The 20,971-nt window shown below is 61.1% G+C and overlaps 9 protein-coding genes across 9 annotated transcripts; 5 read left to right on the top strand and 4 right to left on the bottom strand.

The window, feature by feature from the left end:
- Nucleotides 1–1,027: 1,027 nt before the first annotated feature.
- Nucleotides 1,028–3,115, top strand: PLICBS_004219 (uncharacterized protein; the record flags this gene model as incomplete). The annotated part of the gene is made up of 3 exons (XM_018327062.2): nucleotides 1,028–1,253; nucleotides 1,364–1,665; nucleotides 1,766–3,115. 3 exons carry the CDS (start codon nucleotides 1,028–1,030, stop codon nucleotides 3,113–3,115), a joined length of 1,878 nt encoding a protein of 625 aa, XP_018174524.2.
- Nucleotides 3,116–3,437: 322 nt separating this feature from the next.
- On the bottom strand, nucleotides 3,438–4,314 carry PLICBS_004218 (eukaryotic translation initiation factor 4E; the record flags this gene model as incomplete). Its single annotated transcript, XM_018327063.1, has 3 exons — nucleotides 3,438–3,926; nucleotides 3,981–4,052; nucleotides 4,108–4,314. The coding sequence occupies 3 exons, from the start codon at nucleotides 4,312–4,314 to the stop codon at nucleotides 3,438–3,440; spliced, it is 768 nt and encodes a 255-aa protein (XP_018174525.1).
- Nucleotides 4,315–5,110: 796 nt separating this feature from the next.
- PLICBS_004217 (uncharacterized protein) lies at nucleotides 5,111–6,402 on the top strand (the record flags this gene model as incomplete). The annotated part of the gene is made up of 2 exons (XM_018327064.2): nucleotides 5,111–5,555; nucleotides 5,606–6,402. 2 exons carry the CDS (start codon nucleotides 5,111–5,113, stop codon nucleotides 6,400–6,402), a joined length of 1,242 nt encoding a protein of 413 aa, XP_018174526.2.
- Nucleotides 6,403–6,851: 449 nt separating this feature from the next.
- On the bottom strand, nucleotides 6,852–7,781 carry PLICBS_004216 (uncharacterized protein; the record flags this gene model as incomplete). The annotated part of the gene is made up of 1 exon (XM_018327065.2): nucleotides 6,852–7,781. One exon carries the CDS (start codon nucleotides 7,779–7,781, stop codon nucleotides 6,852–6,854), a length of 930 nt encoding a protein of 309 aa, XP_018174527.2.
- Nucleotides 7,782–9,617: 1,836 nt separating this feature from the next.
- PLICBS_004215 (alcohol dehydrogenase GroES-like domain-containing protein) lies at nucleotides 9,618–10,786 on the top strand (the record flags this gene model as incomplete). The annotated part of the gene is made up of 2 exons (XM_018327066.2): nucleotides 9,618–9,817; nucleotides 9,877–10,786. The coding sequence occupies 2 exons, from the start codon at nucleotides 9,618–9,620 to the stop codon at nucleotides 10,784–10,786; spliced, it is 1,110 nt and encodes a 369-aa protein (XP_018174528.2).
- A 388-nt stretch (nucleotides 10,787–11,174) lies between these two features.
- PLICBS_004214 (uncharacterized protein) lies at nucleotides 11,175–12,729 on the bottom strand (the record flags this gene model as incomplete). Its single annotated transcript, XM_018327067.2, has 7 exons — nucleotides 11,175–11,588; nucleotides 11,652–11,847; nucleotides 11,905–11,959; nucleotides 12,024–12,160; nucleotides 12,261–12,432; nucleotides 12,495–12,522; nucleotides 12,577–12,729. The coding sequence occupies 7 exons, from the start codon at nucleotides 12,727–12,729 to the stop codon at nucleotides 11,175–11,177; spliced, it is 1,155 nt and encodes a 384-aa protein (XP_018174529.1).
- Nucleotides 12,730–15,261: 2,532 nt separating this feature from the next.
- On the top strand, nucleotides 15,262–17,474 carry PLICBS_004213 (uncharacterized protein; the record flags this gene model as incomplete). Its single annotated transcript, XM_018327068.2, has 6 exons — nucleotides 15,262–15,320; nucleotides 15,434–15,553; nucleotides 15,668–15,884; nucleotides 15,950–16,489; nucleotides 16,588–17,191; nucleotides 17,260–17,474. 6 exons carry the CDS (start codon nucleotides 15,262–15,264, stop codon nucleotides 17,472–17,474), a joined length of 1,755 nt encoding a protein of 584 aa, XP_018174530.2.
- Nucleotides 17,475–18,155: 681 nt separating this feature from the next.
- PLICBS_004212 (uncharacterized protein) lies at nucleotides 18,156–18,935 on the top strand (the record flags this gene model as incomplete). Its single annotated transcript, XM_018327069.2, has 2 exons — nucleotides 18,156–18,387; nucleotides 18,454–18,935. 2 exons carry the CDS (start codon nucleotides 18,156–18,158, stop codon nucleotides 18,933–18,935), a joined length of 714 nt encoding a protein of 237 aa, XP_018174531.2.
- Nucleotides 18,936–19,336: 401 nt separating this feature from the next.
- On the bottom strand, nucleotides 19,337–20,261 carry PLICBS_004211 (uncharacterized protein; the record flags this gene model as incomplete). The annotated part of the gene is made up of 2 exons (XM_018327070.2): nucleotides 19,337–19,591; nucleotides 19,653–20,261. 2 exons carry the CDS (start codon nucleotides 20,259–20,261, stop codon nucleotides 19,337–19,339), a joined length of 864 nt encoding a protein of 287 aa, XP_018174532.1.
- Nucleotides 20,262–20,971: the final 710 nt, after the last annotated feature.

Raw genomic sequence — 20,971 nt, 5'->3', positions numbered from 1 at the left:
CCGTGCAGAACTCCAAGGGGAATTTACAATTGGACACCAGAGAGTACGGTAACGCCAGCAAAGCCGACAACGACACCGGCGGCATTCACGACAGCAACGGCAGCAAATGCTTTAACATTGGCGGCCAAACATGAAGAGAAACATGAAGACCTGGTGTCCGAACGTCCCTTCTCGCGCCAAGCCCATCCAATGACGTGCAGACACATTGCCGCATGCGGGCGTTGGATTGGGCATCACCACGCTGTGCAGGTGTACGTGCATGTGAAGTGTGCGACACACGCGGTGGTCACGATGCCCGGGTGTCGTCGGAGTCCGGCCCGGCGGCCGGACGCCGTCCTCCCTTCCTCAGCCGGCGCGGCAGGAGCACATGGCCCCGTTCCTGCTGCGCCCGTCTCACTCAAAGCTGGGCATTGCGTAGTCCATATTCCTCTAGCCGTGCGGAGATTATTCAGCATCCAGAGCGCAGCAGTACTGGAATTGCAATGGACAACAATTCTCTCTTCGTTGATCGAGGTGACCCCTCGGCACCTACATCTGGCATCCGGCCCCGCGCCAACGACGCGCTGCGGTTCCACTGCAGCGGCCGTCGCCCTGCAAAAGCGAGCAACGCCGGCCACTGATTGCAACACGGCGAACCCGCAACGTCCATCCCCCCTCCCTCGGCCCATCCATCCATGCTGCTGCTGCGGCTCGCTCCCGCCGCCGACGCCGACGCCGCGCCCTCTCACGGAGCTTCTGGTCAAATCTCACCTACATGCCGCCGGCGCTGCACGCGGGGGCCTTGCCCCTTCCCCTCCCCTCCCCTTCCTCTTCCCTCTCCTCCATCTTCATGATCCTCGGTCCCTCTGCCGCCGCCGTTGCGCCAACATCTGTCTTGTCCCGGCGCGCGGCCTCCTCTGCGGCCGCCACCACCTCCACTCGCTACAGCTCCTCCTCATCCGTCCTACGTCTCGCGTCTCGCCGCAGCCGCCGCAGCGCATCGTCCGCGTCCTCTGCATGCTCGTGCGCGCGCCGGGTACACTCAAGGATGCTCTCCACCCTCCCGCGGCTGCCCATCTTCGAGGCCGTCGCTCGCCATGACCCGCGTTCCACAGCCGTCGTTCACTCTCTCTCCGGTCGGATATTCACCTACGGCGAGCTCCTCGCCGACGTGAGTCGTGCCCGGGACCGCCTCCGTGATGCCCGCCCCGCCGGCGCCGGACTCGATGGCGAGCGCATCGCCTTTCTCGTCGAAAACAGCTACGACTACGTCGGTACGTCAAGCCCAATGCTCGGCTCCCTCCATATCATGGCTTTGGCGGTTCGAGCCCCAGGCTTCCGCCTTGATATTGGAATTGCCCCTGCTGACTGAAGTCAATCACAGTAACGTTGCTGGCTTGCCTGGCCGCCCGCGCCATTGCTGTGCCTCTATCCCCGGCCTTCCCCGCCCCGGAGCTGCAGTACATTCTCGACCACAGCCAGGCCTGCCTGCTCGTCTCGTCGCCGCGGTTCACCTCCAAGGCCAGCGAGGTGCTCGCCACGGGGCTGGCCTCCCCGCCCACGCACGTCGAACTGCCGAAGCACCTCGGCAGCGGCAGCGCGGCGCCCGATACCGTATCCCTGGATGACGCGGACCCGGCCGGCGCCGGCTTGATGCTCTACACCTCCGGCACGACAAACCGTCCTGTATGTAAAAACCTCCCTTATCTCTCGCCGGGGGAATCTGGGCCCTCCCGAATGACCCAGCGGCCGGCTCTTGAGACCATGACTGACGCAATGGATACAGAAAGGCGTCCTTCTTCCTCAGGCCGTCCTCACGGCGCAATCGCGCTCCCTCATCGAGGCTTGGAACTACACGCCAGCGGACCGACTCCTTCATGTCCTCCCCTTGCACCACATTCATGGCACGGTCAACGCCGTGTTGACGCCCCTCCTCGCCGGCTCTTCCATCGAGTTCATGTTCCCCTTTAACGCCGATGCCGTCTGGCGCCGCCTCGCCGCTCCCTTTCTCCCTGCCGCCAACGGCAGTACCACCAACGGGACCACGCCCGCGTCTCCTTCCACAAATGGCACGCTCACCAACGGCACCTCATCTACCTCCACTCCTCCGCCCCCCACGACTAACGGCACGACGACGATACCGACAACGAACGGAACGGGGACAGCCGCCTCAACACTCCCTCCCCCGATCACCTTCTTCACCGTCGTGCCCACCGTCTACAGCCGCCTCCTCGCCAGCCACAAGCACCTCTCCCCCGCGGTCCAGCTTGCCGCCCGCGACGCCGTCTCCCCAGCGCACATGCGCCTCGCCATCTCGGGCTCCGCCGCACTCCCCACCCCCGTCAAGGCCGCCTGGCGCGACCTCAGCCGCGGAAACGTCCTCCTCGAGCGCTACGGCATGACCGAGGTCGGCATGGCCCTCAGCTGCGGCCTCGCCTTTGAAGACCGCGTCGACGCCTCCGTCGGCTGGCCCTTGCCCTCAGTCCAAGCCCGCCTCGTCGACGTCGACACCGGCGAGGTCATCCCCGAGGACCAGGACGTCGACCCTGTGACGGGCCGCGAGCGCGCGGGCGAGATCCAGCTCCGCGGTCCAACCATCTTCCAAGAGTACTGGCGCAACCCCGACGCCACGGCCAAGGAGTTCGTCACGGACCCCAACGACGACAGCAGCAGCGGCGGGCGCCCCTGGTTTAAGACGGGCGACGTCGCCGTCCGCCGCCCCGTGCCGTCCGCGGGCCACGCCCCCGACCAGCCCTGGGCCCGTGGCCCAATGTACTTCATCCTCGGCCGCCGCACCGCCGACATCATCAAGACGGGCGGCGAAAAGGTCTCGGCCCTCGAGGTCGAGCGCGAGCTCCTCTCCCTGCCCGAGGTCGCCGAGGCCGCCGTCGTCGCCGTCCCCAGCGGCAACTGGGGCCAAAAGGTCGGCGCTGTCATCATCCTCGACCGCGACGTCGTGCAGAAGTGGTCGCCCCTCGAGATGCGCCGCGCCCTCAAGTCCCGCCTCGCCAACTACAAGATCCCCCAGGTCATGAAGGTCGTCGACCACATCCCTCGCAATGCCATGGGCAAGATCAACAAGAAGCAGCTCGTCAAGGCGATTTTCGTCGACGAGACCAGTGGAGATGAACTGTAATTTAGCGTAGACATGTACAACACAACACACACTTCACCAATAGACGCTGGGTAGACAAGCGCGGCCAACATGAATCTATTTTTATGGCCTCTCTCTCGGCGTCCGTCACCAAAAACATGCAATAGCTTCCTAGACGCCGCCGTGAAACTAGATTTGTGCCCAGACGATGCGTGAGTATCGTAAACAGCCGAACCATTGGATCCGGCATGTGAGCGCTGCCATCCGCGTTGCAGTGCAGTCATTCATCCCCAAGCGTCAGACACCAGTGGACGGATATCATAGTCAAATGCCATTTCCCTCCAACACTTGCACTCGCACCCGCCTATGCCGTGTACTTGGCCTTTGCCCTCGTGCTGCCTGCGTGCGCGCTGTCCGTGTGGCCCGAGAACTCGACCAGGGCGGCGGCGGGCAGCTCCAGGATCTCCTTGAAGCGCCGGCCGATGGACATGAGAATCTCCTTGCCCTTGTCGTTGGTGCGGCCCTTGCCGCCGGCCACATCGCCATCGCCGCGGCCGGGAATGCTCTTGCCGATGGTCCGCGTCCAGACACCAATGCGGTAGAAGGCCTTGCGGACGTTGACGACGACACCCATCACCTCGCCGTCGTCCTCATCTTCAAGCGTCTCGCCGATAGCGCCCATCATCACCTGAAGCCAGAGGCGGTCGACGTCGACGCTCTGCTTGTCCTTGTACTGGTACGACCACTTGCCGCCGTGCTTGTTCTGGGGGTCCTCCCACTCGGGTCGGACGCCGGCCTTGAACAGATGGTAGTCGGCCTTTTGCGGGAGAGACGAGACGGGGGCGACATTGTTCTGAAAATGGAGATGTTAGCTGCGGCAGGCCGACTGATCGGACCGAAAACCCACGTAGACTCCCCAGAACTCCTCGACCGAGTCAAAGGTGATGACCTCCTTCAGCAGGTCGTTCCAGTTGTCGCCCTGCTCACGTCAGTCAGCCAAGTTCACGGCGACGAAATGCGGATCCCAGACGCACCTTCCCGCTGGGAGGCTTGGTGAACCACAGAGTCCACTTGTTCTGCAGAGGGTGCTTGACGTTGAAGTTGTCCTTGTCGTGGAAGACGGTGACGGGCTTGTCGTCGCCCTTGGTCTCGGTCTCGTCCTTGCCGTTGGGGGAGATGGGGATCGTCGAGAGGTCGACCTGCTGGTCCATGTGGGCCGATTCGGTCGCCGTGGCCGCCATTGTGCGATGTGATGCTCGGTGGCGATGTGAAAGGGTGATGATGCGATGGCTTGTTGAAGCGGTATTTGGGGTCTCTGGCACGCGAGATCGCCGGAGAGCAAACAGGAATTAGATCGACTATCTCTTGGCCGATGAGAGGGTTCAGCGATGCGACTCTGCTCCAGGCAAAAGTCGGCTCGAGGTGATGGATTTGGCGGGGAGGTGGGCGATGGAAGTTGCAGAGGGATGTGGCTCTGGTGGACAGGGACCCGAGCCGCAAAAATTCCGTTTCGCCAGAGCGTCGCGCCTGCCACTGCGGCCGTGACCTTTATGCCTGAACGATCAGGCACCAATAACGCCCACGCATGAACCAAGCTTCCGCCTACTGCAGGACCCTGAATTTACACCTTTCAGTGGCTGTTCAATGGAGTCGGTGTTTGAATGAACATCAAAGTGGCCTTGCATCCAAAACCCAGGGAAGCGGCCCGAGCATTCCTGCACAGCCTCGTGGACGAAGCGACCATTGTCTCGTTGTCCACAAAAGACTTTGATTACAATGTGATCTGCAACACCTCCCGTCGAGGCGCCTTTTAGAGTCCTTGAAGCCTCACCACAATGAGACGTCCAACACAGACGGGATGGCCACCAAACAAGGCTCATCGTCCAAAGCCCACAATGAGGCACCATGGCGCGTCTCGCACAAAGCGATTTGCCTCCCTGATGGACCCGTGAACCATTATATCTAGGCCTGTACAATGAACAGGACCTCGAGCGACCGACTCTGCACTCCAGCGAGAACCCCATCTGTGATTTCGCAATGGACCGAAGAACACGCTCACCCCTGGCGGGCAGCGACATGAAGACAAAGTATCGAGCGACTCGCAGTCGACTCGACTTTGCCAAGTTCAACGACAAGCTGCCTCACGAGTTCTTTGAGCTGCATTTCTCGCGTGTGTACTCTGCCGCCTACGATCTTGTTCGAGCCGTGTTCGGCACTGAGTCCCTGAAGCAGGATGCGTCGCCGTGGAAGAGCAAGCTGAGCAACACCTTTTGCCGCCACGTCGAGGCCATTGCCCGTCCCGGCATACGCGGTGCGGACTGGGACTCGTTGCTGCGCAATGGTGACGAGCGGACGTACTTGCTTCAGGGTGTCATAGGACGCGCCTTGGATGATCATGTCTTCTCGTGCGGGCTCTTTGGAAGTTCGGAACAGCACCAGGCCCAGCTCCAGGCTGAAGACGCGGAATATTTACAAGTAGAAGGTAAGATGCTGTGGGAACGGCGAACAAGACACCATCTAACACGGCGTCAGGGTTTCTGCGATCGGCAAATCGTGTCGGCCGCAACCTAACATATTTGCGTGGAGAAGGGTCCTTGGAGCCACCGCAGTTCTGGGACGAGGTCGAGGAGGCAACGCAAGCGATCATGCGCATGTTGCTCCCGGTTCATAGGCTAGTGTGCGGCCGCCTGCGCAACCCGGAAGAGTCTCAATCGACCCTCTATCAGAAACTCCACGATATCATCGCCCACGCGGCCTGGCTCAGCGTGGGAATGCAGCTATCCACGTGCATCACCCAGATAGACTGGTTACGGCCCGGCGAGGTGTGTGCGTTTGGGCAAGTCAACGTCTCGGACGACACCTTCGAACGGGGTCGGCGCGAGGCGCTCAAGCTCAGCGGGACGTCGGGGCGAGGCGACTTCGCGCACATTGCGCGTGTCAAGATCTCCGTGGTGCCGCAGGTCACACGTTACGAGGCGGTGTCTGGCTCGGAGGCGCGCAGCTCTGGGCTAACGTCGTACGCAGTGACTCGCCCGCACGCGGTGTACTACCAGGGCTGGGGCCGCGAAGACAAGAACCGGGAGAGCTTGGTGTCGCTGTCGACATATCTTGGCGGCCCAGGACGAGCCGGGCGTTCGCGGGATGGGAAGGCAGGTGCGAGGACGAGGGGCGGAGGACGCTCGAGCAGTGCTATTTCTAAGGCAATTCGGTACGGGTCGCCGCTGGTGGCAGTCTGGGCGGCGTGGAATTACAGCTCGGTGCTTACGGACGATCACGTACGCCAGCATCTGATTGGGTTGGTCAACGAGGTCATCAAGAGTATCGCATGATTACAAGACATAACAATCAGAGAAACGCGACCAACTTCGTGGGATGAACCACAATCTGTGAATATGCCTGCAGCTGCTTCATTATATTAAAGAGGCATCGTGTGCCAAGCTATTGACAGCCAGGACTGTGCCCCTTTACAAATAGGGGACTGGGCAACGGACCCATCGCTCCTAGGGTTGAGTTTCGTCCTTATGCTGTGCACTCCTCGGCGGCCCACACGATGAAAGAGCTTCCTCGGGGACGACAGAGCCAATTCTGACACTAGCCCTGCCCTCCTTGTCCACCACCGCGCTGCTCCGTTGCCCTCGTTGCCCACATACAGTCGTAGTTAAACTTCATACTCACCACCAATTGTCAGAGTCACTATCTGTTAGATACCTCAGATCGCAAACGCTAGACATGAGATGCCGATCCCGCCATCTTTACTCTGCGTTGCGGCCCGGTCGCATCAGATTACACCATGGCTCTTTCTGCCACCGTTTGCCAATCTCTCCACCCCACTGTTGACCAAATCTACAAGCCGTTGTTGGTCAATTACAACGTTGTTGAACTGCCACCGATCATCGCCCGTGGCGTCCCCAGACATTTTTGCGTGGGTACTAAAGTAGTCAATGCCCAGCATCTGCGCCAGGTTTCGGAACCCTCTGTGCTGCAGGCCCTCGGGGAGGATCTCGAGCACGGCCGACCCCGGCTGGAGGAACATGCTGTGCGTGAGGCCCGCGCCGTGGACACCCACCAACAAGTCGGTCTCCCGTGCTATCTCGAGCTGTTGAGCAAAAGGGATGGTGCCAAAGTCGACGATGCGGAGCTCCATGTGGGAGATCCGGTCCCTTAGGGCTTGCATGTGCGCATCCTCATCCACGAGCCTTCTGGTATTCGTACGGCGCACAAATGTGACTTTGACTTTAGCTTCATTTTTAGTCGGCGTGATTACCTTATAGAGCGCAAGCGCGCGGGAAACAAACGTCTTGACGAGGGCCGAATCCCGGCACAGCAAGTCCTCCCAGTCCCCTTGCCATAGCGTATTGCTCCCTCCTGCAAAGGGAATAATGATGTCAGACGCGGGCTCCGATGCGTTGAGATCAGAGATGCGGCGGACTGGCATCGTCGCAAAGAGCCTCCACAACTCGATGTAGGGGCCATCCTCATGCTCGTCTATCAGAACGACCTGCATCTTGGCGCCGGATCTCGGTGTGATGAAGGGCTCTCCAGTTTCGGCATCGAGGCTCATTTGGAGCACATCGAGACTCCAAGAAAGGCTCATTATCTCCATGAGTGAGTGCCATGGGTTGCCAGAGCCCTCGCGCTTCACAAGGATTGTCGTTACTTGTGGCCGCCCCGCAGGCGCCGTCTTGTTTAGGAGAACAGTCTCCTCCATGACATTTCCGGGACCTGTGTCGTACCAGTACCGTGGGAGACCGTCGGTTATGTCGGGCACTCGTCTCGCCAATTCATCCGATGTGAGTGGCCTCGGCTCGCACCCGAGACGAAACTGTCGCAGCGATTGCTCAAAGACTGCACCGCGACCATGGCACATGGCATCCACGCGGGTTGACCCGTCGGCAGTGCGGGACGTGAAGCAGGTGAAGCGCGAGGTAGATTCGCCACTGCAGAGAGAGACGGCGGATTTCGCGGCGTTCCCAAGGTATCGCGCGCCGAATCTATCCTGGCACCAGAGCGGCTCTGAGATATTATCGGGATGATAATCCAGGGGCAAGTCCGGAGCCCAATGCGGCGACCCGATTTCGGCGTCCGCGCCGGACCGAAATTGGATAAATCTCCCTCCAAAACGATCGTGCAGCTGCAATAGAAGGAACGACAGGACTATGAGCACTGCCAGTGCAGTCACCAATGCCGACGCTCGGCGTCGGCCACAGACACGTAGAAACATCCTTCACCTCTCAGGAGAAGATGAAAAGAATAAAAGGGCGAATCGCCGCATGGCAATGACGGAGATAGTGGCAGAGAGCACGAAGCGAGCCAGTAGTCGATTTGAATAGGACACGCATCTTGCTTGGCAGTGAGTATTAACTAGTATTAACATCATGCGGTGAAAATTGGGTCAGGCTACAAGCTTGCAGCAGCCCTGGCTATCGAGATGCCGACTTTAATGCAAGCTGCCGGGTGTTTTAGTCTTATAATTCGTACTATAGACCCTGAATCGCCACTCGCTGGCAGTTGTTCAAGCCGAGTCCACAGACCATGGAGTTGTGAATATGTCGTGTTGTTGCCTCATAAATGAGACGGCGCCGCCAAGGCAGCTTCCCATGAGGCGATTTTGCCCCTGTTGACTGGGAACCACAGGCATGACCCCTGACACGACAGAATCTTAAACAGCGTCCGCCATAGGCAACAGGAGCGAAGATGGAGGTTGAAAACCTACGCGTGCGAGAACTGGTAGGGGTAGAAAGTGGCAGCCCACCCAAGGAGGCTGAAAGTGGACTGCTTTTCGGCCCTGTCCACAATCCCCCACCCGATGGATATGTCACTAGGAGAAATGGATCTGCTGAGTTTCCAACATGATTGGAGCGCGGCCTGGGCAGTGGAACAACTGATTTGCGTATATTAAGTATTGAAAATACCTAGAGAAGGTTGTCTAGATATCCACTCTTCCCGATGTATACGTAGCCAGCACCAGACGAGAGCAGCGAGAGCACGAGCAACGAGGGCAACGAGGGCAACGAGGGCGACGAGGGCAACGAGAGCAACGAGAGCACGTGCAACGAGAGCACGTGCAACGAGAGCACGTGCAACGAGAGCACGTGCAACGAGAGCAACGAGAGAGGTGACACATAAGAAGCAGTCGCGGACACTTAGGCTACGTTGCGAATTGACACTCTGGCCCGAAAACTGTTAGTGATTTTCCTGTGCAGCGGCCGATCCCGTCAATTCAGCACTTCCAGTCCCTTGATTGCAAGCTTGCTATGGTTCGCGCCTTGGACATTGAGCTGGAACTCCGCTGCGGACTTAGGCCGGGAGCGACCCGAATTGGGGTGTGCCGGGTTGTCGGGACAAGATTCGGCGACTTCGGCGGAGCCTCCGGAAGCGGCCCCACCGAACGCCGAATATCCACATGCAAGTCCGCCGCCCGGCCAGCCTCATGCTACTCGGGTCTTCACCAGCTAGAATAAATACATAGGGTGGTCACAGTTCTGGCCACAGCCCCGATTGGAGCTCGTCATCCGGTTGTTGAAAGAGCTTGGCGTCTGTCGACATGGAAGACCTCCCGCAGACCATGCGCTCGCTTGTCGCGCCGCGGGCCCGGTGCACGCCCGCCGACTACCTGATCCAGGACATGCCCGTCCCGAGTATCGCCATGCCGACGCAGGTGTTGATGCGCATGCACGCAGCTTCGGTCGGACCGGGGGAACTCCAAGCCATGGCAGGCTTCATGGGCAGATTTGTCACGACTGAGTAGGTCTCCCGCTCCCTACCATGAGTCTGGAGTAAACGATTGACGTTGGACGTCACAGGTATCCATTCAAGATTGGCGCCGAAGGCTCTGGCACAGTCGTCGCCGTTGGGTCTGAAGTCAAGGCACTGCATGTCGGCGACGAAGTGTACGGCCTATACATCGACAAGCCCATGTTCCGGCTTCCCTCGCCCCCCGGCTTCGTCTCCGACTATGCCGTCGCAGAAGAGCGCTTCCTGCTGCGCAAGCCGCCCACTATGTCGTGGGAGGAGGCTGCTGGTGCCCCGGGCTCCGTCGTGACGGCCCTGCAGACGATCCGCAGGGGTCTCCAGCTCGGGGGCCTGGAGAACCTCGAGGGTAAGACGGTGTTTGTGCCCGCAGCGCTAGGCGCCACCGGGTCTGTCGCGATACAAGTCGCCAAGAACGTCTTTGGCGCAGCCAGGATCATCACCACCGTGTCGACCGCAAAGGTGCCCTTGGTGGAACGCTACCTCCCCGGCATGGTGGACCAGGTAATCGACTACCAGACGCAGAAAATCCGGGACGTGGTGCCTCCGGGGAGCGTCGACTTCATGTACAACACTACCTTTGCGACCCTGGACGATGGCATCCCGCTTCTGAACCCCACGACGGGCATCCTCATGTCCATCGCGAGCCTACCTTCCAAGGCTGTGGCACGCGAGATCGTCGGCGCAGACCGATTCCCGTGGCTGCTGGGCGCGGTTCTGGACCTTCTTCAGCTGCAGTACTGGTGGAAGCTCCGGGGCACCGGCATACGATATGAGTTTGTCTCAGGAGGGCCCCAGATCAGAGAGGATCTAGAGTGGGCCGGCGAGGTCGTGGCGCGGGGCAAAGTCAAGCCGGTGGTGACGAGTGTTGACTTTGATGACCTGCCGGCCGTTCAAAAGGGCTGCGAGGCTACCAGAACGGGAAAGGGCGGCATCGGCAAGTTCGCGATGCGCATCAAATGAACTATCGATATTGTCAAACGGCTGGAGTGTGGCGTTGCGCGCTTGCACGTTGTCTCTCTTTGCACTTTGGGGAGTGTCTCACAGGGTCATCCCTGGCAAGAACATACGACTAGAGACGACAAAGACAAGGTAACCTGGGCGTCAGTCTCGTTACACGGCACGGAGAAGCAGGAACAGGTGGTACGATACTACGTACACCGCTTAGGGCGGGCCATGCAGGTCGGGGGCTTGATTCATAATAATACACACACATATACCTCCACGTCGAGATCTTGAAGATCGCCAACCCCACGGGGCGGAGGACGTAACTACTACCGCAACGCTAGCTCGATGCAACTCTCTGCGACACGCGGAAAACGCGCTTCCGACGACCTGTGCCTGGGCGACATCACACCATGTGTCGCGGCGTCCCAGGGGTGACTTCGACCCTCGTGGTGACCGTGATGCCGTCCGCCTCTGCGCTGCCGCCGCTCCTCCCGCCCACGGACGACGCGCCGCCCCCGCTGACCTCGTTGCGCAGCCACCTGTTGTACGCGAGCCCGTTGTGGTTGTCCTTGGAGTCGACAATGTGCTCCTCGCTCGAGTTGTCGCCCAGCTCCATCATCTGCTTGTTGAAGCGCCGCTTGGACATGGACCCGATGGTCGAGGTCGCGCCGCCGGGCATCTGGTCCAGCGAGTACTGGTTCTGGTTCTTGTTGTATCCCGGGGTAGCGCCGCTGCTGCCCTTGCTGGAGACGATCCAGCGGCTCTTGGAGAAGAGGGGTTTGATGGCCGCGGCGTTGACGGCGATGATGCCGACAAACTAGATCAGTCAGGTTAATTGACAACACTCTATACTTGCTGTTACGGGAGAGGCGCGGCTTACGGTCTCGCGGATGGCCCAGATGGTGCTGACGTTGATGCCCTGAATGTCGCGCAGGGACAGAACGCATCGGAGGATAGTGGCGACAATGATGAAGACACCCGAGCAGAGCAGCACGCCAATGGCAAGCTTGCGCCCAAGTGTGATTTTCACCTTCCACAATAGCGGAATTGGGATGCTCAGAATGACGAAATCGGTCCTAGAGACGACGTCCATCAGCACTACGGTTCAGCCAGGGGTAATGGGGGCTTCTCACGTCACGTTGAGAACGACCAGAGTCAGGTAGTTGGCCACAGCCAGCGTGCACTTATCTGCAACCCCGTCAGTACTCCTTGCTCTCGCCGCAGTCTTCAAGACGCCTGTTCCAAGACCTACCGCCAGGATACGGCACGACCTGCCAGTTCTTGTGCACGGGCGTGCAGTGCCCCCAGATGGCGCCCATGACGCCCGCGTAGGCGAAGAAGCACGCCAGGCCCGTCCACTTGACAAACTTTTGCTGCGTCAAGCCAAGCCTGCGGATCAGATTCTGCGTCAGCATACCCGTGTCTCTATGTTATTGGCGCACCAGGTTCAATGTTGCCGACGTAAAAGGGGAGGAGGGTGCTGTCGTACGTGATGCGGTTGTAGAAGCAGAGCATGCAGCCTTTGAGCGCCCATATCAGGGAAACGTAAAAGTTCCACCCGGCCAGGAGGCACTTGGAGCCAAACTCGAAGCGCGCAATCTGCTCATTTGTCAGGGTGGCGCCGACATCGTCTGTGATGCCGATGTTGGTGCCATATTGTCCTGGTCCAGAGTCAGTTGCCCGTGGCTTCGATGACCATCGCCCTTGCTCGCAGGTTGCATACCGATGAGTTCCAGCATACATAGTTCCAGCTGGTTATCCAAGTCAGCATCCAACGGGAAAGACGAGGGGGTTATGCAGCCTACCGTCCAAAACAGAAGCACGAGAATAGCAAAGGCATCGTCGCCTCCCCACCCCTTCAACCCGACCGTCTTCCAGCGCGCAAAGAAGCGCAGAAAGAGAATCACGACGCCCAGGCCGTACTCGGTCCAGGCCTCCGTCTGAAACGGCGTCGCCATGGCGCCGAGTGTCTCTCCCCAGGAGATTCAAGCAGCAGTGGCGCCTTTCAAGCCAAGAACTCGTAGTCCCACGGCACAGGTCTCGATGTTGTCCTCGGTTTGGGGGTATGAACAACCAGGCCTCCTTCGCGGTCTAACAACCGCAGCAAGAGAGGCTCATTCGATGTAGTACAAGCTTTGCGTTTGCAGGAGGCCAAGATCCGGGGTGCCGGGTCGGGACATTTTTGACCTCCAAGTCTCCCTGGGAGTTTCCACCCAGCCTTCAAGTCCATCATCGGAGTAATATTTCATGTGCCGCGACTCGCTCCTTGACTGGCAGCGCGCACAGACTGGACTGGACAGTAACCGGCGGACGGAGACACCACATGCCGGCCATCTCTGCGTCTGCCGTGCGTCCGAGTCGTTCACCCGCCCGGGTCCCCTGCCGTTCCGTCGGGGGGCAGTCAGTGGCCGGGGGGGCGCGCGGGCGGGCGTACATCTGCGGTCGGTCGTCCCAGGCTCGCCAAGCCCCGGCAACGCTCTTTCGAGGCACCGCCCACCGACGATCAGGCACCGCGCAATACATATGGGGCCTGGCTTGCCGTGCCAGGGGGGAGGGCTCAAGTTGGCAGATAACGGCGATGGACGACCTCGTGCGGGTTTGGCCCTTCGGCGGTGTCGAAACGTAAGAAGGCGCTGGCGAGGCGTCGGCCTAGCAAGGATGGCCGGCCGATTGTTCACGCACGGACGGTGTCGCCATCTTGATTCTTTCAGTGCGTGGACGTTGACAAAAAGACCGCGCTGCAAAATGGGGTGATTCGTATTCGTCGTTGACGAATTACCGACCCAACGGTTCGGGGGCTAAAATGTCAACCCCTACAACAAATAGACCGACCGTACAGAGTGAAGGTGGTGCTGCGTACGGATATTGAAGTAGTGGTTCAGCTGCCGCTCGCTGGCGCATGTAGGCCACAACTCAGCTGCGCGCTTTTGCAGACTTACACGACCAGGAGACAGGGACACCACGACTCGTGAATATTGGGGATGCAGCCACGCAGAGCCGTTCGTCCATCTTCACTGGAGGGGAGCCATCCCGTCTCCTCCCAATGCCTATCCTGTCTCCATCCCGTCCTGAGCCATCCACCAGCCCGCCCACGAGGTCGCAATCCCCTGGTCCTGGCCCCAAGGTATGCGATAGGTCAGCCACGGTGTGTCGTGGAGCAGCTCCTGTTCGAGTTTCTCTTGGTTCCGTCCGCTGCTCCCTGGCTTTGCCCTGGTATCTTCCCGGCGGGCTGTCACTTGGGGGCTCCGCCGCGGGTCCGCCGACTCCGCCCTCGCGCAGCTTCCCTGATGCCCCCCCCCCCGAAGTCCACAGTTCAAGCATCTTCCCTCGAGCGGGTGAGAGCGGGCGGGACCGGCGGCCGACCCACCGTGGATCCAGCCGTCGGCCTAAAATACAGGACGAAGATGGTGGTGACGGGTGCTTGTCGCGACTCGTGACAGCTAGGTCGGCGGGAAAGTTGGCAGCGACCATGCCCAACTCAGGGCCCTGCTCTGGCAATCAGGAGCCGCGGAGGCAGCCCGGGAGTTGCGACGACCAGGGCCCCGATGAAGAATATGGAGCCCGTCGCCGACTCACATGCATGCGAGCCCCGCCGCCAGACGTTGAACGTCTGGAGCTCGCATGCATAGCCGCGGGCGCGGCACCAACACCTCTGTGGGCAAACCCACATCCGCAGCACCACTACCGGTATAGACGAGGACGATGAATACCAAGATCGGTCATGTCTGCCCATGCGGCCGAGAGAAGGATGCCCTCCCCCTTTTGTACTCATCCACTGCCCATTCCTCCTCCCGCCCACCATTGGGCCATGCCCCCCTCGCGACCCTGCCTTGCCTGCGTCCTTGTTTCCGATTCCGCCCACATTATTCTGAGCACTGCCCAGGACGGACCAGCGGAGGGACATCCGCGAACGAACCACGAAGTGGCCGGTGCGTTTAGAGTTGCGGGGAAAGGTTAGGTCTGACCTTGCTCCGACGCGTTGAAGAGAGTGAAGCGGCCCTGGCAGGGCCTATCCACCTCATCTTCTTGAGCAAGCATGGGTGTTCCTGTCTCGAGGCGGCAGATTCCGCGATTCCGTTGCGACGGGTCATCCGGCCAAGCAGCAGGCCGCTCGCAGCGGGCGTGAGACGAACGAAGCCCCTCATCAGCTTGGGCTGCTGTTGTTTCCGCCTCGCCTATGAGCGGGGGAGTCTGCCACTTCAAGGGGCTCGCGAGCAGTGGCGGCTCTTTTAAAAGGATGGATGGGCGGCGGTCCGCCGCGGGCAGGGTTCGCGCGCGTGTAGCTCCGTCTCTGTGTCTCTCCGTGTCTGTCTTGTGTCACCACAACTGCGAACCCCCCCGCCGACGACTCACGATAATATTAGTCTCTTTACGGAGAGAAACGACGACCATCCCGCCGGTACCGCTCACTACGGCCAAACCTTATTGCACGCTTCGCCTAACTTAGGGCCCTTCTCCATTGGTGAAAACCGTTGCAATTACCTACCGCGATGGGCTCCAATCCCGAGGGCGCCAAGACAGGGGGAGAATGGGACTTTATTGTCTGTGGGTAGGTATTACTATAGATTGGTGGTGTTGTGCACGGCCGTTTCTGTCTCTGTTTCTGCCTTCGTACCAAACTATCGCCTCTCAGCCGCGAAGCTAACGGCTCGCTCCCGACAGAGGCGGCACCGCGGGCTGCGTGGTTGCCGGTCGCCTGGCCGAAGATGCCGCGGCCAGGGTCCTCGTCATTGAGGCCGGCCCTCACAACGAGAACCTCGAGACCGTTCACATGGTCGGCGGGTGAGTCAAGCCCCAGCCGTCCCTTTTGGCGTTCCGGGCCGCCTTGTCCTCTTGCTGTGGGCCCAGCTGTGTGTGTACGGATGCTGAAGAAGGGCCTGTGTGGTGGGACAACAGATGGTCGCAGAACTTTGACAAGGAGACGGACTGGAACATCGTCACCCAGCCTGGGTCTGGCATCAACGGCCGCCAGGTCAAGCTCAGCCGGGGCAAGTTCCTTGGCGGCTCGTCGGGGTGCAACGGCACGCTGTGCATCCGCGGCTCCAAGCAGGACTACGACGACTGGGGCGTTCCCGGCTGGAGCGGCGATGACTTTTTCAAGTACATGAGCAAGGTGAGCCGCAGCCGCTTCCCCCGTTATAGTTTCGCTTGACACGGCAGCTAAGACGGCGGGCACAGGCCGAGTCCTTCAAAGGCAAGCCGTGGTTCAAGGCCGACGAGGCGGCGCATGGGTATGACGGCCCTCTGGGCACCGAGCCGCACGACCTGGCGCCCATCTCGGAGCGCATCCTCGAGTCCATGGAGTCCAAGGGGCTCCGGCTCGACCACGACATGTTCTCGCACGGCGCGAACCCGCACGGCTGCGGCCACGTGCCGCGGACGGTGACGGACGGGCTGCGGACCACGGGCGCCGACTTCATCACCAACAAGTTCAAGCGCGACAACGTCACCGTCCTGACCGGCGCGCACGTCGACAAGGTCCTCATCGAGAAGGACGCCGAGGGGGAGCTGAGGGCCGTCGGGGTGCGCGCCGTCCTGGCTGACGGGTCCGTGTTCGAGGGTAAGGCCGGCAAGGAGGTGATTGTGAGCGGCGGCGCGTATTGCAGCCCAAACATCCTGAACCGGTCGGGCATCGGGGCCAAGGACGAGCTGGACAAGCACGGCATCGCCACGCTTGTCGATCTGCCCGCGGTCGGCAAGAACCTCATGGACCACCTGGTATGCCAGAAACCTTATTCCCAGCCTCCCCCACCCCCTCTGATGCCCCTGCTTCTCCTTCCCCCTCGGGAAAGAAACACCGCCGGCTGACCCGACAGATCGTCTTCATCTTCTACGAGACGGACAAGCCCGGGCTGACCAACGACCACCTGGTGTACCACGGCGACGCCTTCAACAAGACGTACCAGCTGTGGAAGGACGAGAAGAAGGGCTTCCTGTCGACCTTCCCGTTCGGCGCCTTCGCCTTTGCGCGCCTCGACGAGCGCCTCGCCGACTCGGAGCTGTGGACGTCGGCGCCGCGCCAGCCCGGGCGCGACCCGATGGGGCTCACGCCGGCGCAGCCCAACATCGAGTTCTTCACGACCGAGTGCTACGGCGGGCCCAAGCAGTACGACCGGTTCCCCGGCGACGGGCAGCACGCCTTCAGCATGATCGCGGAGCTGTTCAGCCCGCGGTCGCGCGGCACCGTGGCGCTGCGCAGCGCCGACGCGGCGGCCGTGCCCGTCGTCGACTGCGGCTACCTGACGGATCCGCTCGACGTCGAGGTCCTGGCCGAGGCGTGCCGCTTCGGCAACGAGATCATCACCGAGGGCGCGGGGACAAAGGACCTGGTCAAGGGGTCGTGGCCGCCCGAGGCGGCGCATCACCAGTTCAAGACGAGGGAGGACTGGGTGCCGTACGTCAAGGAGCACGCGACGACGTGTGAGTGCCATGTCTTCCTTTTGACTTTAATCTTTTGCCATGCAGCTGACAAAGGGTTTCCATCACAGGCTACCACGCCGCGGGGACGTGCGCCATGGGCACGGCTTCGGACCCCAAGGCCGTCGTCGACGAGCAGCTGCGCGTCAAGGGCGTCAAGGGCCTCCGCGTGGCGGACACGAGCATCATGCCGGTGCTGCACGGCGGGCACACGCAGATGCCCGCGTACGGCATCGGCGAGAAGGCGGCCGACCTGATCAAGGCGACGTGGAAGGCCAAGGCATGAGACAAACGGCTCGTTAGGTAGTTTGCAGGCGCGCGCGCCGCCACTGCTCGCTCTGGGCATCGATACCCGCCTGGTTTGCTTCCGATCAATGTCCAATATGGTCTGCCAGTGCATAAGCATAATCACAGTGAAAGTGGACCGTCAGACGGTGGCCCAGTTGTTGATGATGCTGATGTTGGGTGATGTTGGATGTGAAGCCAACCACAGGCTGCCACTCTCGCGTAAGACGCTGCACCGCATATTAGAGCAAATACAGTGGGGCCCGCGCCGCGCGCGCTGAGGTGGCCGTCCCAAAAAGTCAATTTACGCGCTATGCCGCCCCCGGCACGCGTCTCTCTGGCGCCGCAGTTCCCGTCGCGACCTCGGGACAAGCGCCCGTTGCGGCGCCCAGGCTGAGGTCCAGCCACTCACATTTCACATTTATTAGCACCCGTCGAACCACGCCCACAGGGGACGTTCAACGAACACCCACCCGACTGTCTCTCTGCCTGTTCGTCTTCCCATCCGTCCACTCATCTCACACCATCAATCCTCGCGCTCTCCAACACTGCATCATCCATCAACATCATCCATCAGCGCCGGGCGCCAGCGTCTCCTTTCACTCGCTCGCTCACACGCTCGCTCCGTCCCATTGATCATCCATCGTCGCGTGCCGCCTCACTCCCCCAAACTCGCACAACCATGGCCGCCACGCTCCTCAAGCGCAAGCGCACGTCCTCCGACGCGCCCTTCTCCTTTGCCGGCGCGTTCGACACGATGAGCAACGGCAGCACCACAACCACAACGACCACAGCCAGCGGCTTCAATCCCGTCTTCGGCTTCCCCGCGATGGACCCGGGCCGCGACGCGCACCTCAACAGCCGCACCTGGAAGCGCTCCCGCAGCAACCGCCCCTCCGACGACGAGGTCCATCGTAAGTCTGCCGCGTGGCTCCCGCACAGCAGCCCCCCGTGCAAGAGCTCAACGTGCTTCCCTGCAGAGCGCACCCTCCACCTCCTCCTCTCCGCCCAGCAGCAGCAGCAGCACGAGCAGAAGACGACCTCGCCGCAGCCTTCTCCCTACGTCGCCGACCGAGGCGCCCCCCTCGCCGGCACCTTTCGCCAGCACCACCAGCCGCAAGCGCTGCCTCAGCGGCGACAGGGCTCACTGCATAGCTTCTGGGCCATCAATTCCGCCCCCACGGCCGCCCCCGACTCCATGACGGGCGTCCAGGTGTACACGCAGGCGTCTCGGGTGTGCGAGGACTGCGGCGCCGCGCTGGGGGCTCCGGGTGGCGACGACGGCATGGACATTGACGGCGGCTCCTCCGACATGGCGCCTTGCGGCAATTGCGGCAAGGTCGTGTGCTTCAGCTGCTCCGTCAGCAGCCTCGGCGAGGAGAAGCGCTGCCTTCGCTGCGCTGACCGTCGCGTCTGGGTCGGTGGCGTGGGCTGGACCAAGGCCGAGGTCCCTGCCTACTAGGCATGGCTTCTCTCGTCTTGAGCTTGATTGCTTTCTTTGGGGATCGGCGTTTGGAAAAGAGCGGCGTTTTTAATTCTAACAGCATTGGCTTATAACAAGGAGGATACGGATACCAGCAAGGGCTCAGTCCCGGTGTACAATGTTTGCAAGCGCTGGGGTTGAATGGAGTTTACAAGTGTACCTACGTGTTGGCAAGTCTGCCGCATACAATATCAAACCACAATCACAATCACACCAGATCTAGTAGCGAGCTTGCGTTTGTCTGTGATGTCCATTGCGTCCCCCGAGGCCGTTTCGAGCGCAACTCTCTATCAGTCCACTCGCATGCATTAAAAGTCCTAGACAACTGGTACTCTACAAAATCACTGCAGCCCAAAGGAGAATGCAGGAGCGCCAACCATCTATCCGCGGCGGCGCGTGGTCGGGCTCTTGGTCGACGTCGTTGTCGCCGAGTGCACCGCCTTTTCCTTGATCGGCGGCTCCTTGCGCTTGCCCTTTGCCTTCTCCGAGGGCGCGTCCCAGTAGTAGACCATCTGCATCGCGAGGATCGCATTGAGGATGAAGCCGGACACGAAGCCGTACAAGATGAGCTTGTCGTCGACCTCTTGCAGGGTGGTGAAGATGCGCGACAGCGAGCCGGCGAGGTAGTTGAAGACCTGAATGAGCAGAGAGGATTAGTGACTGTCTCGCAAATCTCCAACGGCCGGGATAACCTACAGCAAAGGCACTGAGCTGGCCGGTGCCGCCCTGCTGGTAAATGGCCAGGATCTGGGGCAGCTTGCTGGCGACGCCGAGCAGGCCCGCGCCGGCCTGCAGGACGCTCAGCGCGCGCATGTCGAGCAGGTTCGTGGAGAAGAGCGCGCCGGCAGCGCCGACGAGGGCGGCGACCAGCACGGCGGCCATGGAGGCACGGCCGGTGTAGTTGAGGACGAGGACGGAAATGACGACGTTTTGGCCGAGGATGAGGGCCGTCTCGCCAAAGGTGCTAAACGGAAAGCCGTTGCGGACATTGTAGGCGAGGGTGATGAGGTAGGCGCTCGTCTCGAGGAGGTATGCGAGGAAAGAGACGCCCTCGGCGGAGCGCGAGTTGACGAGCTTGAGGATCTGGGGCACCTTGACGATGGACGAGGCAGCAATGATGCCGATGCCCAGGGCCTTGCTGACGGCGAGCTTGAGGCACTCGGGGTGGTCGAGGCGGACGTCGAGCAGCAGGGTCTCGTAGCAGCGCTCGCCGATGATGGAGACGCCGAGGTCGCGGATGGGGGCGGGCAGGTTGTGGGTGATGGGCTGCGCGAGGGGCCGGATGGCCGTCGAGAGGGCTTCCATGGCGACGAAGACGAGCGGCGGGCCGCAGATGGACAGGGAGCTGAGCGGGCTGACGACGGGTTCCTGATCGGCGAGTACGAGGGCACGAGGTCAGCAGGAAGGAAAGCCAGAGTGCAATACGATGCGCTACCCGTCTGCGGCGGTGGCGGGGGAAGATCGTGAAGCAGCGGTGGGTTGACGAACCGAATTTTGCAAGACTGTTACTGTCGCGCCCCCTCGGCTGTTCACAGGCGGCATGGGATTGGACTGAAGGGCCAGAGCTCTGCTGCGGCGCGTGTCCCGGTGCGCGTGCGCGCCACAGCCCAAAGCGGACGGGGGTCAGCCCCCTTCTGTCGCCCGCCCAGGCTCACTCTGGCAGGCGGCTCTCGCTGCTGGTTTCCCCCTGGCGGCGGCAGACGGCAGTGGACGGGACGGGACCAGCGGACGCAGGCGTGGAGCAATTGGCCTGGCAGGGCGGTCGGGGCCTTGGCTTCAGGGAACAGCTGGGCCTAGCTCGACTTTTTTTTTTTTTGTTCGGTCCGGACTTGGGGGAGAGGGGAGCTCCAGATCCCGAAGGGGGTGGGAGAATGGATTCCAGGGGAACGCGCGATCTTTAAACCCGTCGTTCGGCCCTGGACGGATTGGATGGATGGGATGGGATGGGATGGAAGCAATGATTGGGGGAGGAGGAAGAGGGTTCAGATTGCCCTCGACGAAAATGACGACGACAC

This window comes from Purpureocillium lilacinum (assembly GCF_023168085.1).
Source record: "Purpureocillium lilacinum CBS 284.36 DNA, scaffold_3, whole genome shotgun sequence".
Lineage (NCBI taxonomy): Eukaryota > Fungi > Ascomycota > Sordariomycetes > Hypocreales > Ophiocordycipitaceae > Purpureocillium > Purpureocillium lilacinum.
The sequence above is the reverse complement of the archived record's forward strand: the minus strand, read 5'-3'. Positions and strand labels throughout refer to the sequence as shown.